Here is a 16,763-nt window from a genome sequence, read left to right as displayed (position 1 = left end):
AATATCAAACCTCTCTTCAGGTTTGATAATTGCTAGAATGGCTCACAGAACCCAGAAAAGGGCTTTAGTTACTATTACCCATTTATTATAAAGGATGCAACTCCCAGGAAGAGCCAAATGGAAGGAATGCATCGAAGATGGGGGAGTGGGGAGCCTCCATGCCCTCTTCGGACAGGCCATCCTCCACTGTGTTGACCAACCTGGGAGCTCTCCAAACCCCCGAAGTTTAGGGGCTTTTTTTGGTGGTTCCATTACACAGCCATGACGAAATCATTGCCATTGGTGACTAACTCAATCTCCAGTTCCTCTCCCCTCCCTGGTCAGGAAGTGGGATTGAAAGTTCCAAACCTCTAATCACATGATCGGTTCCTCTGGCAACCAGCCCCCATCCTGAAGCTATCTAGGGGCCCAACTAGAGTCACCTTATTAGCATAAACTCCGATGTGGTTGAAAGGGGCTTTTTAGGAATACCAAAAGATACTTCCATAACTCAGGAAATTTCAAGGGTTGTAGACGTTCTCCAGGGACAAAGACCACATCTTTTTCTTACAGAATCATACAAGGTTTGAGTAGATTCTTGATTTAAATTTTTTTTTTAACATTCCAGAAGATGCGGAGACAACTTGGTGTGTGACAGGAATTTCCAAGTTGCTTAGCTTCCCTGCCTTGCACCACCGAATTAGCCCTTGGCCCAAAGCTCATAATTCTTCAAATCACACTTTGAACTCTTGCTTTTTGGCTAATGGATTTTGAACTATTCTACACTAATACTTACTTAGGCTAAAGCAAGCTATGGTTTTTAACTCTTTTTAGAAAAGGGGGGTATAGGGACATTACACATAGTTTGGAGGTATCTAATGAAGAAACACAATTAAGAATCATTTGTCTAACTCACATAGGCCACTATCCTCTCTGCTCTTTAAATACTAGTATCTTGTTGGCATTTTTTTAAGTCCTATACTGCAATCTTTTCTACAATAGTTCTCCATGCTTCCCTCTAGTGCAGTGGTTCTCAACCTTCCTAATGCCGCGACCCTTTAATACAGTTCCTCATGTTGTGGTGACCCCCACTTTCATTGTTACAAATTGAACATAATTAAAGCATAGTGATTAATCACAAAAACAATATGTAATTATATATGTGTTTTCCAATGGTCTTAGGCGACCCCTGTGAAAGGGTCGTTCGACCCCCAAAGGGGTCGCGACCCACAGGTTGAGAACCACTGCTCTAGTGAGAGTAAAAAGGAACTGCAGATACCTTCTTCTTTGAAGAGAAAAAATGCTTTAATTGACTTGTTAGAGAGAGAGGGAGGAGAGTGGAACATCGATGAGAAACACTGATCGGCTGCCTCCTGCATGCCCCCTACTGGGGATTGAGTCCTCAACCAGGGCATGTGCCCTGACCAGGAATCAAACCAGTGACTTGGTGCATGGGACTATGCTTAAGCAACTGAGCCACACTGGCCTGGGCTGCAGCTATCTTCTTATGAAACTCTACTACTCTGTTACACAAGGCCTTCACAAATGCTGTTCACTCACAAATTCCTTTCCAAATTTCTTGTCTCGCTAACTCCTTGTTCTCTAGATAAGCGGTCACCAACCAGTGGTCCGCGGACCACTGGGGTCCGTGAGGTCCGAAAGGTTGGCGACCGCTGCTCTAGATCTCACTGTAAATGTCATTTCTTCAGAAAGCCCTTTTCTTATTTACCCACCAATCCAAATTAGGCTCCTGTTATTCTCTAATAATATCCTATAATATTACTTCATGGCATTTATCATAATTTGTAATTATACATTTGTGTGTGTTTGGTTAATACTTATCCTGTCTCTCCTTCCCCATTAAAGTACAAGCTCTGTGAGTTCAGGGACCATGTCAGTGTTGCCACATCTATATATCCAATGCCCAGAATAGCATGGCGCATAGTAGGTATTCACCATATATTTGTTAAATAGTTAGCAGCTTTCCCTGGCCAAGTAGCTCAGTTGGTTAGAATATGGTCCTGACATGCCAATGCTGCAGGTTCGATCCCTGGTCAAGGCACATACAAGAAGCAACCAGTGAATGCATAAATAAGTGGAACCACAAATCAATGTTTTTCTTTCTCTCCACCCCCCCCCATTTCTCTCCCCCCCCCCCTCTCTCAAAAAAAATCAATTTAAAAAAAATGCCAGCTTTTCTATAGAGGCCTAGGATTTTCTGAACATGATTTGCCCAGTACTAGCTTCTAGTTCCCTAAGGATACAAATTGTTCATGGTATCTTCTGAACACAGGACCCTGTCACAGCAGCAAGTACATTTTTTTTTTAAATATATTTTATTGAGTTTTTACAGAGAGGAAGGGAGAGAGATAGAGAGTCAGAAACATCGATGAGAGAAAAACATCGATCAGCTGCCTCCTGCACATCCCCTACTGGGGATGTGCCCGCAACCCAGGTACATGCCCTTGACCGGAATCGAACCCGGAACCCCTCAGTCCGCAGGCCGACGCTCTATCCACTGAGCCAAACCGGTTTCGGCAGCAGCAAGTACATTTTAAATGTCTGCTCTAGTCCACATACTATGTGCTTGTTGCTTTAAATCATTGCTAATCCTCACAATGGTCCTGCAAGGCAGGGATTATCACCCCATTTTACAGGCAAGGACCCCGAGATTCACAGAGGTAAATTAAATTCCTCATAGTCACATGGTTAGTAAGCAGACACAACCAGAATTCAGACACAGCACAGAGGCCAGGGTCTGTGCCCTCTCTACTCAGTCCCTACGTCTCAACCAGGAAGCACAACCCCCCAGGGATATACTTCCACAGGCCTGAGAATATGAGAAGCCACAAGACCAACATATGGCCCATTTCTGGTATTTCTTTTTTTTCCTGATGGTAAATAACAAAAAATATTTTTGTGTAAAAAAACCCCCACATATTTTAAAGTATAATATGTAATGCATTTAAAGAAATTTAAAGACATGTCATGGCTGTTGCCTAGGCTGGCCTCAGGACCCTCCTTGGAAAAACATGAGAAGCACTTACTTGTCACTTTGTCTTGCTTCATTTTATGTCCCTTTATCTTGTTGCTCTATTTTTTAAATACCAGCACTCCAACTCAATCTTCATTTCCACTCCCACCCTCTTTTCACTAGAAAAATTAAAATGTTTAAAGAAAGTGACAGTGTATCAGCCACAGGCATATCATTTTCAAAAACGTTAGTCATTTATGAGGACACCTTTTTGTAGGTACAATAAATCTGATTGATTTTTATTACACATCTTAGTTTAGAATCACTTTTACATTCCTAGACAAAGAGATGATACAAATAAATATCAATTGTAAAACTTAGAGCCCCAAGTATTGGCATGTTCTTTGTCTAAAGGTAGCCAAAGAGAAGGTCAAGATCTATATTAACTCTAAAGAGCCATAAAGCCCACTGCCTCCTTCCTGCACCAGGATTACTCATTTCATAAATAACCTCAAAAGCATTTCATTCAAGAAACAAGGGCAAGGAGAAAGGTGGCAGATTTCTGAACAGTACAAGACAAAACCTTGTGAGATAGACAATAGCCAGGCCCACTGTTCTTATCCAGTTCCCTCTGAGCATTTTGATTATGGCTTTTAGAGTATATTAATAGCCCCATTTTCGTCCACTGATGGTGTTCAGATGGCCCAAGGTGTTACTTGCAGTGAGCCTTGACCTCTAGTGGGAAATGTGAGGCAGAACTGATATCCCATGTTAACAACGGAATTGACACTTCTCAGCAACTTGGCAACAATTTTACATTCAGTGAGGGAGGACTTACAAGAGTCAGACAGGAAAAGCAGAGAGCAGCCCAGGGCCCACGCCTGAGCTGCAGAACTCTGATGCCCTTGGTCATGGAGGTGGGGTGGTGCAATTCAAGCAGCATGCAGGCAGGCATTCGATAGGGAACAATCCAACGTTAAGTCAGTCTTAAGAAAGTGCTTCATGCCTATGATTTCTGGCCTTGGGTTCTGGATCCAGGGGTCTGGGCGACAGGTGACTTTAAAATATAAAGCCAGATACATTCCTACTGATCAGAGCAAAACGGCGCCTGAGGAGGGTTGCACACACAGTCTCAAACTCCTTCTCTCAGATGATCTTCTTAGTGTTAGGTTGGCTTCCAGACTTCACTAACTGCTGCTGGCCCTCAGATGGCTTGGAACATTCTAGCATGACTACAGACAGGAAACCTGGTCCCTCAGTGGGCCTGGGAGGTCCTCCACACATTTGGCTCAATTCAGAGCCCAACACAGCAGTTTATGTTCTGCTATCTGCTCTATTCAAATATTTATCGGATCCACTGTGAGAGAAGAAAAGCACCGGAGACTGCTTGGGAAGCGACAGCTTCACCTCCACTCAGGTGTTCCTCTACTTTGTTCACAGACCATCAGAAGAGTACAAGGCAAGTTGTTTCACTAGCCCTGCTTGTCAACTTAGCTTTCTTTTGCCTTCTTAGAAAAGCTCTATGGTCACGCAACCACCCTTGGTCAGAATAGCCACCTTGAGACATCAGTATTAAGGTATCGTGTTATCTGCAGTGTTCAATTCTCAAACTTGCCAGATGAATATTTTCAGCCTATAGAATTCATACTAGCTTTGAAAAAATGGGGGGCAAGAGACAGGTATAACTGGCAGAAAACCATCTTAAGTTACCACCTGGTCATGTGGTTCCTATTCAAACTGGTAAAGTCTTAGTAAATAAGAGAGAAGCAGGGTTTGATCCCAAGGAAGATGAGGGAAGTCTCCATCAGGTTCTGGGAATTACTGAAAAGGACCCTGGGTTCAGAAAGAATAGTAACTAAAAAGGAGATAAGCTGCCAGATGACAGATCTCCATTTGTAGAATGCTGTGACATTGCACTTGGTACCTCCTCTTTCCCACAGGTTCTGATCCAGAAACGTGCCTTGGGGACTGAGCAGCTGAGTAAAAATATAACTCAAGGCCCACCTGAGTCGCCACCTTCCTGAGGCACCATGCCAGCAAGGTACACCAGGGGGGCAGACCTGGGGACTCACACTGCCCCCAGACTGGGCTCGTGGACTCAGACACCCACATGGGAGTCCTTCCAACTGCATTAGTCATTCAATGGGCCTTTAATACAGACAAAGGCAACAACTGTACATTAGTGTATTTCTAAAACCGGGCAAGTTCTTGGTCTCTATCTTTCTCTTACAGACACACATGGACACACTCAAAGAACACAGGCACCACTGTGCTTGCACATCCACACACACTTACGAGTTTCTCTTGGGGGAAAAAGGAGTAACATTCACCTAATGACCAACATAAAATGAAGCTTTCAATTTCAATAATACAAAGAACTAAAACTTATAAACCAAACTAGTATATGTAAACGGGGAACTTCTAACTCTCCTCTGAGCCTATGCAATCACACAGCACCTCCTAGCCACCCTTTAGGTTCTGCCTGGGAGAGCCGCCACCCTAGGGTTTGGTGAGTTTCAGCTGAAGGCAGGCAGGTTCATTTGCTCCCACCTTTGTCTTCCCTTCACACTGCACTGAGCCTCATGTCTCTGCATCTGCCTAGCACCCTTATGCTCTCTCCGTAAATATGGGACAAAGTGGGGAATTCAAAAGTGCCACCATATGTCTCATTCCCCCTACTTATGTCCAAACAGAGAAGGCAGAGCCAGCCTCCCTTCTCCCACAAACAGGCCCTCTGTAGAGCATGCCCGGGAGGAGGTGGGCCTCGGAAGGATGCTCAGAGCACACACGCTTGGCTAAAGATGGTGACACATGAAGAGTAAAATGACACGGTGTACGGACATGGCATCAGCTTACAGATTTATGTCTTTGACAGGATGGTCATGGTTTTGAGGTTTTTAAAGAAGCTGTTTCTCTGAACTCTCCAAGGAGGCAAAGGGAATGTGATTTCTGCTGCTTCCAACATTAATCCCTCAGGAGTGAAATTGGTAGCTTCCTTGGAAAACATTTCCTCATTCAGCAGATCCCAAAGATGGATCCCCTTCTTACTGAGGAGCATGGATCATGCCCACTGGGGTTTGGATCCAAAGGAGATTTTTTTCAACCTACAAGAACAAGCATGTGTTCAAGTTCTAGGGCTTCCACTTTTCAACCTCACTGTTATTTTATCCTGAGGCTCTAAAGACTTGGTCCTGCTAAGGTGACTCCTGATTCTGCCCTATTGTTCAGCAAGAAGGGAGCCCAGTGTAAAGAACAGGCTAGAAAAGGAGAGAGGAGAAGGGAAGGGAAAGGAAGGGAGAGAAGGCAAGGGAGAAGGGAAGCAAGGTCACTGGTCATCCTCTTGCTTTCCACTGCGACTACCGCACGTTACCTTACCCATGCATATCTGAGATGCTAGTTAAGGGACGTTGCCCAGAGGAGCTGAATGCCAGGTTAGGACCAGCACCTTTCAGCCAGATTGAGTTGGTTAATCTGCAAAGAGGCCATCGCTTCTCCCCAGGGGAATGTTCTGAGTTTGGGCTGGAGTCCTCTCTGCAGGTATTTGCTCATCTCTTTTCTCAGAAGGCAAATGCTGTTTAAACCCCAGGAGAGCAGGAACTGGCTTTACTTTGGAACCAGCCCCCGAGACTGTGGATAAAGCTGAGATGCAGGGGTTCCTGAGGAAGAAGAGGAAGATCCCGACTTCCTTCCGCTTTTAGGCCTGCAAAAGTCAAGCACATGTTCACATTATTAAATGTCCCATCTCTGTCACCAGCACAGGTCAGACTCCTTTCCCACCAAGTGCCATTAACATTTCCAGGTGCCCTTTCATCAATGGCCTTTCAGCTGTAAAAGCATGAGAATGGCATAGCCCAACCCTCTGCACATGGCCAACACAACCTGCCAACCAAGGAGTGAAACCTCAGAGAAGGGACTCTGATTCTCAGCCATTGTTCTTCCATTTAAATCAAATCTTGACTGTCTTCTCCAAAGTGGCAAAAAATATTAAGTTTCCAGGTAGAATTTCTTCCATTTTTGGTTTTACACCCAGTTGTTTCCTTTAACTTCTAATCCAGAATTTAATATGGTAGAATTTCTAATTTAGCACCAAATTAAGTCCCTGGTACCTGGTGGGGACCAAAGAAATGTCCCCTGTTTCACTAGAACACACGCTCCTTATACTAGGAACCAGGCACATTCGGCATTCTGGTATTCAGTCTACCTGGCATAATGCCTGAACCATAAATATTTGTGTAATAAGTGAATAAACCCAGGAGTAATATGGCATTATTTTCTGGTGTATCCTGTAAAGCATTTTATGATAAACAAGCACTCTTGCCACCCTCTACTTTCATTTGTCCTTGTCTAAACATAGGTCATCAAGAGGCACTCACCTGGTCTTGGATTTCTTATTTGCAGTACTTTCAAAGGATGATGCATCCACCTGTATTTCATCTTCGTCCTGTAGAGCCGCATCCAATGCCGCCTGGACTTTGGGGGCAATGGCGGGGCCCTCATAGTCCCTGGTGGTCCGGCTGGGCATGTCCAGCTCTAGCAGCACAATGTTTTCTGCCTGCAGAAGCACAGCCATAACCAGCAAGGTTGGTTTCCAATCAGACACAGAGTACAAGCAAAGTAGACCCCCTCCAAAAGCAGAACTGCAAATTGCTTGCTACTCAGAGCTTACCAAGTTCCTGCCTAGAAGTGATGTAGTTTTATAACATTTTTCCTGGTGGGATTAGATGCTTTTTATTTTCTTCTATAGGCTCTTCACTATTTTCCTTTAAAAAAATTTTTTTAAACAATGAACATGTATTATACCCTAAGGCAGTGATGGCGAACCTTTTGAGCTTGGCATGTCAGCATTTTGAAAAACCCTAACTTAACTCTGGTGCCGTGTCACATATAGAAATTTTTTGATATTTGCAACCATAGTAAAACAAAGATTTATATTTTTGATATTTATTTTATATATTTAAATGCCATTTAACAAAGAAAAATCAACCAAAAAAATGAGTTCGCGTGTCACCTCTGACACGCGTGTCATAGGTTCGCCATCACTGCCTAAGGGGAATAATAATAAATTAAGTAAAACCCATTTGTTGAAGACAATGTAAAAAATACAAAAAGATATAAAGAAGAACATAGTAATCGCCAATAATCTCACCACCTAAGGCAGCTTTGATGAATGTTTTGGTTGCCAAGGGGAGAGGGCAGGGATGGTGTATGTGTGTGGAGGGTGTGTGTGGTAGTGTATGTGCATGTAACCACATTTGAAAAATCAGTTTGGAAAAATAAATAAATAATAAAAAGAATAATCAGTCAGGGCCCGCTTCATAATTGGCCTTGTGGAGGGATTTCTTCACTTGCTACCCGGTGGTGGGCCTTTTCTGAGCTCCCCCATACCGAGGCAAATGCATATCAGAAGAGCACCCAGGTTACACATCCTGTCCTCCAGCTCCTCCCACTCAGCAGAGTTCAGGCCCCAGCACTCCAGAGCGGGTAGGAGGGGTCACTGGGAGAAGGTGAGGAGAGGGAGTGGCTTTACTTCTCAATTTTATATACTGAGATACTGCTTAAAATTTCTCTTAATGGATTGGGTCTATTGCTAAAAACACCTGCATGCCACAGCTTTAAATTCTACCTTTGGATCAGGTTTGTCCCCTGGAAATCTACATATTTGATTTGTAGGCTTTAAAAGCATATTTTTGGCTTAAGACATGAAATAACCGGCAAGATATGCACCTTCTGAAACTGTTATAAAAATGCTTCTGAGGATTCTGTCTGACACATTACTCATCTTCCACTATATAAAACTCCATCCAATACATCTTTTTTGCTTTTGTTTTATTTTAAATAACTCAGTGCCAGGAAGGCAGCACCTGAGGAGCTAACTAATTCTAATCTGTTTCACTCTGGCTGCCAAGGGAGACTCAAATATATTTTAAATAAAAACCTTTCATTATCAAAATTATACAGGTTCCCCACAGATAGTTATAAAATACAGATTAGCAAAAAGAAGAAAATTTAAATTGAGTGTACTTCTAATAACCAGAGATAACCAGTTCACATTTTGATATATTTTGTCCCAGATTTTTTTATTCATATATACACTTGCAGAACCAATTGTTTTATAACTTAACAATACATCATGCCTCCTGGTTCCTCCATTTACCAGCTACCTACTAAGGACTACTGCATAGAGTAGGTGGGAGGGTTTAGTAGAGAAAGCAATAAAGCACTGAGTAGAATGCCTGGCACACAGCAAATGCTTATAAATAGCTCATTCAGTATTATTATATGTTTGGGTCATTAAACAGGTCTTTATTGTGGCACTTTCAATTACTTCCTGACTGACCCACATTATGTTAAATGGAAGTACCGTAACTTCTTTAACACATCTCCATCTCCTATCACTGACACCAACGTTCTTCCCAGTCTTCCCAAAGAGCCATTTTTGTTAATCCTCACCTGAGGATATTTTTTCCACTGATTTTTAAAAATATATATATTTTATTGATTTTTTACAGAGAGGAAGGGAGAGGGATAGAGAGTTAGAAACATTGATGAGAGAGAAACATGGATTTAGCTACCTCCTGCGCACACTCCCTACTGGGGATGTGCCCGCAACCAAAGTACATGCCCTTGACCGGAATTGAACCTGGGACCCTTCAGTCTGCAGGCTGACGCTCTATCCACTGAGCCAAACCGGTTAGGGCTCCACTGACTTTTAAGAGAGTGGAAGAGATAGGGAAAGACAGAGAGAAACATTGATGTGAGAGAAAAACATTGATTGGTTGCCTCCTGCACAGGCCCCAACCACGGTCCCGGGCCAGGGAGAGAAGCCTGCAACCAATGTGCCCTTGACCAGAATCGAACCTGGGACCCTTCGGTCCACAGGCTGATGCACTATCCACTGAGCCAAACCGGCTATGGCTTCACAGAGCCATTTTAAATTTTTTTGTTTGTTTTGTTTTTATTTTTTATTGATTTCAGAGAGAGGGAGAAAGAGAGATAGAAACCATCAATGATGAGAATCATTGATTAGCTACCTCCTGCACGCCCCCCTACGGGTGATCTAGCCCATAACGAGGGCATGTGCCCCAACCCAGAACCAAACCATGACCACCTGATTCATGGATCTATGCTCAACCACTGAGCCACACCAACTGGGCCCACAGAGCCATTTAAAAACTTATCGTTAATATTTATTGGCCATTACGGACAGGATGCTTATACTCTCCTCCTTCCCTAGTCCTGATTTTCTAAATCTCGTTCTATTTTACCTTTTTATTTATAATTATTTGTTATTTGTTATTTGCTAAAATTGCTATATTAAGCCCAGCCAGCATGGCTCAGTGGTTGAGCACTACCTATGAACCGGGAGGTCACAATTTGATTCCCAGTTAGGGCATATGCCCCGTTTGTGGGCTTGATCCCCACTGTGGGGTGTGCAAGAGGCAGCTAATCAATGCTTCTCTCTCATCATTGATGTTTCTATCTCTCTCTCCCTCTCCAGTCCTCTTTGAAATCAATAAAAAAATCTATTTTTTAAAATGTTGTTACATTAATATAAATTTCCTCAGGTGCCTCCGGAAAGAGTCAGATGAAAACTCTGTGGCTTTGCAGAACGGTGCCTAAACTCCTCTAAAAGAGAGCGGAAAGGAAGACAAGAACAATCTTCTCACCCTGTATCGGGCCTCTGGACGAATCATCATGGACATTCTTGCGTGCTGGCTCAATGGTCTCTTATATCCCACAGCTGAGACGGGCCGCTTCATCATCTGCTGATTCCTGGAAATGCACTGCAGTGGTTAAAGGCCTGGCTGGCGTGTGGTCCACAGCCCCAGGATCGGTACTGTGGAGCCAGCACTCAGAAGACTCTGAGCCTGCTAACGAGAACCTGAAACAAGTGACTCCCTGGATTGAAGGCTGACATGGAAATGACACAGGAGCTGCTTCTACTTTCTGCTTGAGTTGCCGTCTGAGATGGTAGGCATGAAACATAGCTGTCAACACTCCCCACCCCTGTGTCCTTGGCAGACATCTTCCATTTTTCCAGCAGGACCCAGACTTACACTGAGAGTCCTTCTCAAAACGGTGTCAGACTGACACACAAGATCACACCTGCCTATTGCCCCTCATCTGGCCTATCTTGCTTCACTTGACAGCTGGGGAAGCTGAAATGAGGAACTCAGGAAAGGTCACTAGTTCACTGTGACAAAGTCTCCCAGGTCTAATACCGTACTCATCAAACTTTTATCTTATGGAACTATGGCCATCACAAAAGCAGAGATGCAGCTGGTTCCAACTTTAAATGAATGAAACTGCATTCTTACCACACCCCTCTGGCCAAGTCCAGCTTGCCAACATTCCTTCCCTCCTGCCCACCTTAAAGCCTACTTAAAGTCAATAGTACTTACTCCAGTCTGGTTATAGGATGTAATTTCCAATGATCTTCCTCTTCATCAAAGAAGGATCTATTCATAATTTTACTTTTTTCTTCCAGAGGGATAAAGTTTTCTATAATAAGATGCCTGTAAGAGCACACATACAGGGGTGAATACAAATAGAGAAATAATACAGATGGAGTGTTCGCTATCTGGTCCCATGTGTAGTGAGTAATTAGATAAGTCAGGTTACTCAGCAAACATTCACTAAGCAGGTATCATGAACCTGCCATCATACAAAGAACTGGGACCAGACATGAATGACACTTGGTCCCTGCCCGAGACAGAGAGGTAACGAACGGTACAGCATCAGGTATGACAGGTGCTGACAGTGGTCTGCCCGAGGAATAAGGAGAAGCAGCTCGAGGAGCTGAAAGAACTGAAGAGGGAGATGATACCTGGACTACACTAGAGTGAACCTGTGCTATTTGAAGTACCTTTTGGAGGAACACTGGTACTGCTAACCCAGCTCATTAACTTCCAACATGCTGAAAACAGATTAGAAATTAAATTGCTTCCTCCAATCCCCTGGATTGTTGCCAGAGATGGAAAATTTCACGTTCTAATCACTAGGACAAAGAGTAGGACCAAACATTTCAGTCCCTTAGACTTCTCAGAATGAGAACCATTCCTGAGAAGAGTTTGTGTCAGAAGCATCCAGGGAACAGGCAAACAATGAAAGAGGAGACCACCGGGTTGTGTCTCACCATGGTGATGATGACTGTCTCCTGCCACATTTCTGCATTCACTCTTTCAGAACCTCAGGACAGAACAATGCCAAAGGGGTGTTAATGTGAGAGGGACGCACAACAAACACCGGAGGTGAAGGGTACTGGGTGTAAAAAACAGACTGACTCACTGTTTATTCAAAAGAAAAGCTAAAAATGCCTTCATTAAGGAAAAAATATAGTATTCTGGAGGGATGAAATTTTCTCTTCATTTTAAAATCTTGACATTTAAGAAATTATTTTTCACAACATATATTTGTTTGTTTTTCTGATTTTAAAGGGCCTATTTACACATTAGAAATTTTGAAAAAATATCATTACACATAGTTTCACTATCCAGAAATAGCTATTATTAATATTTTGGCATATTTTGTTCTGATCTCTTTTCCAGGTGTGCATACCTAGAAAGAGGACTGATACATACATTTAATATTTTTTAATTTCAACCCTTTATAAAAAAAGTGATCTTAGAGGAAGGGAGGGAGGGAGAGAGGGAGAGAAGGAGGGAGAGAAGGAGGGAGAGAGAGAGAGAGAGAGAGAGAGAGAGAAACATTGATGTGAAAAAGAAACATCAATCAGTTGCCTACTGTGCACTCCGACTGGGATCGAACCAGCAACTTGGGCATGTGTCCTTAGGGGAATCTAACCTGCCACCTTTCGGTGTATGGGATGACACTGTAACCAACTGAGCCACATTGGCCAAGGCCACTCATTTAATTTTAAGGGCTTCTTTTAAAATTTAAAACGTGGTTGTTAAAATAATCCCTTTGAAAAGTTCTTCTTTAAAGAAAAATTCCAGCTAATGCTGTGGAAGGACTGATACAGAAAAACATCATTTTGTAAGTCCTAATGAAATAAAAGATCCAGACAAAGATCATTATTGGTTGAAACTATTAGGTCAATGGTTTTCAAGCCAAGCTGCACATTAATATCATTTAGAGAGTTCTGAACACATCTTGCCCAGATCCATGACAAATCAATGGTTCTCAAAGTATGTTCACCGAACCAGCAGGAGCAACGACTAGACCTTGTTAGAAAGGAAAATTCTCAGGCCCCACGCCAGACACCGAATCAAGCTCTCTGGGTATGGGGCCCAGCCACCTGTGTTTAACAAGCCCTTCAGATGATTCGGTGCCTGCTAAAGTTTAAGGACCCTGCCCCAGAGCAATGAAATAAAAATCTCTGGGGTGGGGCCCAAGAATCATTACTTTACAAACTCCTGAGATGATTTCTATGTTGAGAACCAGTGTTTCAGCGCTAGCTTTCAGTTAAAGGAAAAAGGGGAGACAGAGACACAAATTAGACAACTCTATGAAGAAGCAGACCAACAAATCTAGAATGTGAGATTTTTCTACAGGCTACCTGACCCAACTTTTTCAACAAGTTAACTAGAAGATAAGTTCTTTTTTTAAAAAATAGATTTTTATTGATTTTTTACAGAGAGGAAGGGAGATGGATAGAGGGTTAGAAACATCGATTAGAGAGAAACATTGATCAGCTAGCTGCCTCCTGCACGCCCCACACTGGGGATCGAGCCTGCAACCAAGGTACATGCCCTCGACCGGACTCAAATCCGGGACCTTTCAGTCCATTGCCCGACATTCTATCCAAACTGAACCAAACTGCTCAGGGCTAGAAGATAAGTTCTTAACAGAGAAATGGATTGCTCCACATTAAAATAAAGTTAAGAGACATAATTACCAAATGCAATATGTGGTCCACATATAGATCTGAATATGAACAAACTGAGAATATCTGAATATGGACAGAGTATGAGAAAATACTAAGAAACTTAATGTTGATTTTGTTAGGTGGAAAGACAATATGTTCTATAAAAAATCAACAGTAGTACCAAAAGAAAATTAAAAAAACAATTCCATATAAATAGCATCAAAAATAGAATATTTAGGTTTAAATTTAACAAAAGAAGTGCAAGTAGTTGTACACTGAAAACTATAAAACATTTTTGACAGAAAACGAAATTCTAAATAAATAGAAAGATATCCTATATTCATGGGTCAGAACACAATATTGATAAGATGACAATATTTTCCAAATTGATCTACAGATTCAACACAGTCCCTATTACAATTACAGCTGGCTTTTTTTTCAGAAATTGACAAGCTGATCTTAAAATTTATACGGAAATGGCCCTGGCCAGTGTGGCTCAGTTGGTTGAACATTTTCCCATGCATCGAAAGGTCGCCGGTTTGGGCCTGGCTGACGTGGTTCAGTGGTTGAGCATCAGCCTATGAACTAGAAGGTCATGGTTCAATTCCCAGTCAGGGCACATACCCAGGTTGCGGGCTCGATCCCCAGTGTGGGGCATGCAGGAGGCAGCCAATCAATGACTCTCTCTCATCATTAATGTTTCTCTCTCTCTTTCCCTCTCCCTACCTCTCTGAAATCAATATATATATATATATATATATATATATATATATATGTATATATATATATATACACATATATATACATATATATATATATATATATATATATATATATATATACCCAGGAAGGTCACCGGTTTGATTCCCAGTCATGTTGTATGCATGACACAACCAGTCGATGTTTCTCGCTGCCTCCTGCATGCCCCCTACTGGGGATTGAGCTGCAACCCAGACATGTGCCCTGACCAGGAATCGAACCAGTGACCTCTTGGTGCCTGGGTCGATGCTCAACCACTGAACCACACTGGCCAGGCTAAATATATAATTAATTTGAGAGAGGAAGGGCGCAAAAGAGTGAAGGAAGCAGAGAGAGGAGAGAGAGAGAGAGCAAGAGAGAGAGAGAAATATCAATTTGTTGTTCCACTCATTAATGCATTAATCAGTTGCTTCTTGTATGTGCCCTGACTGGGGACTGAAACCCACAACTTTGTCATATAGGGACAATGCTCTAACCAACTGAGCTACCTGGCCGGGATAAATATATAGTTTTTAAAAACTCACTTGTATACTTTAAATAGGTGAACTGTAAAGCATGTGAATTATATTTCAAGAAAGCTTTTTAAAAATTGCACTGTGGTCATGTAAGTATGCAGGAGTGACATAACATGAGGTAAGGTTTGCTTTAAAATACTTTTATGGCCCTGCCTCGTTTGGCTCAGTGGATAGAGCAGGGGTGGGCAAACTCTTTGATTCGAGGGCCACAATGGGTTCTTAAACTGGACCGGAGGGCCGGAACAGAAGCATGGATGGAGTGTTTGTGTGAACTAATATAAATTCAAAGTAAACATCATTACATAAAAGGGTACGGTCTTTTTTTTTTTAGTTTTATTCATTTCAAATGGGCTGGATCCGGCCCGCGGGCCGTAGTTTGCCCACGGCTGGGATAGAGCATCGACCTGCGGACCGAAGGGCCCCAGGTTCGGTTCCGGTCAAGGGCACATGCCTGGGTTGCGGCTCGGTCCAACGTGCAGGAGGCAGCCAATCAATAATTCCTTCTCATCATTGATGTTTCTATCTCTCTCTTCCTCTCCCTTCCTCTCTGAAATCAATAAAAAATATATTTAAAAAAATACTTTTATGAAAGATGACAAAAGATGCTTTATCATTGAATTTGGGTGATGGGTATTTGGGTGTTCTCTATACCATTCAGAAAATTCTAGTTAATAAAAGATTCCTTCTCATTAATAGATAAAGGTGAGGCCAGAGTCCTGAAAGGCTTCAGGAAAGCAGAGTGGAAGGAAGCTTGGAGATCATCTGGTGAAATCATTCCCTTCACAGATGAAGTCCAGAGACAAAAGTGACTTTCTCAACATTAGAGGACAAAGTGACAGGAGATGAGCTGGAGAGAAGGGACCCTGTCCTCAGGGAAGTATTTCTTACTTAACAAACAACAACCCAGCAAGTGGCTGGGGGGCGCCATGGAGGGCCCAGAACTTACTTGAGTTTCAGCTCCCTGGTGAGCTCATTCTGAGTCTGCTCCAGCTCCTGACGCTCCTTGATGTGCTCTTCTTGGAGGTCATGGATCTCCGCCTTCACTGCCTGAAGCTTGGAGAAGAGCTGGGACCCAGGGGAGAAGCAGATGAGGAGGGTGGCCCGCCAGACAACGAGCTCTCCCTTCCCCCAAGTCTCAAGACACCTCTGCCTGGCCCGGTTCCTTTGATACCTTTTTGAGTTTTTTGGTCTTGATGTCCACCTCTTGCTGCAATGAGCTGTAGGTCTCTTTAAGTTCTAAGGTCTCCTCATCTCGACTTTCCATCTGTTGCTGGATTTCTCTTTCTCGACGTTTCTGAGCAATATTCCAAAATTCATCAGCTTGCCTAGAGACAATGTCTACACAAGAATACAGGGCAGGGCTGCTCCAGATCAGAGTCTCCCACTAGGAAGGGGCTACCACAGCTCATTTCCATTCCCTCTGAAGAGTCTAATACCAGAGATATTTGCTTGGTAGCATTAATGTGCCTTACCCTCCACATTCTCCCCAAACAGGAATGAAAAGTTACCTGCTCTGCAATTTCCTGCCGTTTTTGCTCCAGGATTTTCTGCTGTTCATTGGTATGATCTACTATATTTTTTCCTCCAACAAGCAGCTTACTCTCCATGGCCTGAGAAAAAAGTAGAATCCATCTTGTGAATGGTCTCCCTCAGAATGTATCTTCTCAGAGGGAAACTCCTACCGGTGCCTCTCCCTCTTCCTGGACTG

At 42.9% G+C, this 16,763-nt stretch overlaps 1 protein-coding gene across 1 annotated transcript in view; it reads right to left on the bottom strand.

The window, feature by feature from the left end:
- Positions 1 to 3,221: 3,221 nt before the first annotated feature.
- Positions 3,222 to 16,763, bottom strand: part of KIF3B (kinesin family member 3B) — a 47,087-nt gene continuing 33,545 nt past the window's right edge. Inside the window, exons 3-9 of the mRNA XM_081097573.1 lie at positions 16,564 to 16,665; positions 16,227 to 16,349; positions 16,002 to 16,120; positions 11,356 to 11,469; positions 10,621 to 10,726; positions 7,327 to 7,505; positions 3,222 to 6,653 (exon numbers count right to left, since the gene is read on the bottom strand). Coding sequence (XP_080953699.1) covers positions 6,557 to 6,653; positions 7,327 to 7,505; positions 10,621 to 10,726; positions 11,356 to 11,469; positions 16,002 to 16,120; positions 16,227 to 16,349; positions 16,564 to 16,665 — 840 coding nt within the window. The 3' untranslated portion in view covers positions 3,222 to 6,556. The remainder of the gene's footprint in view (positions 6,654 to 7,326; positions 7,506 to 10,620; positions 10,727 to 11,355; positions 11,470 to 16,001; positions 16,121 to 16,226; positions 16,350 to 16,563; positions 16,666 to 16,763) is intronic.

This window comes from Myotis nattereri (genome assembly GCF_964212035.1).
Source record: "Myotis nattereri genome assembly, chromosome: 8".
In the NCBI taxonomy this organism is placed as follows: Eukaryota; Metazoa; Chordata; class Mammalia; order Chiroptera; family Vespertilionidae; genus Myotis; species Myotis nattereri.
The sequence above is the reverse complement of the archived record's forward strand: the minus strand, read 5'-3'. Positions and strand labels throughout refer to the sequence as shown.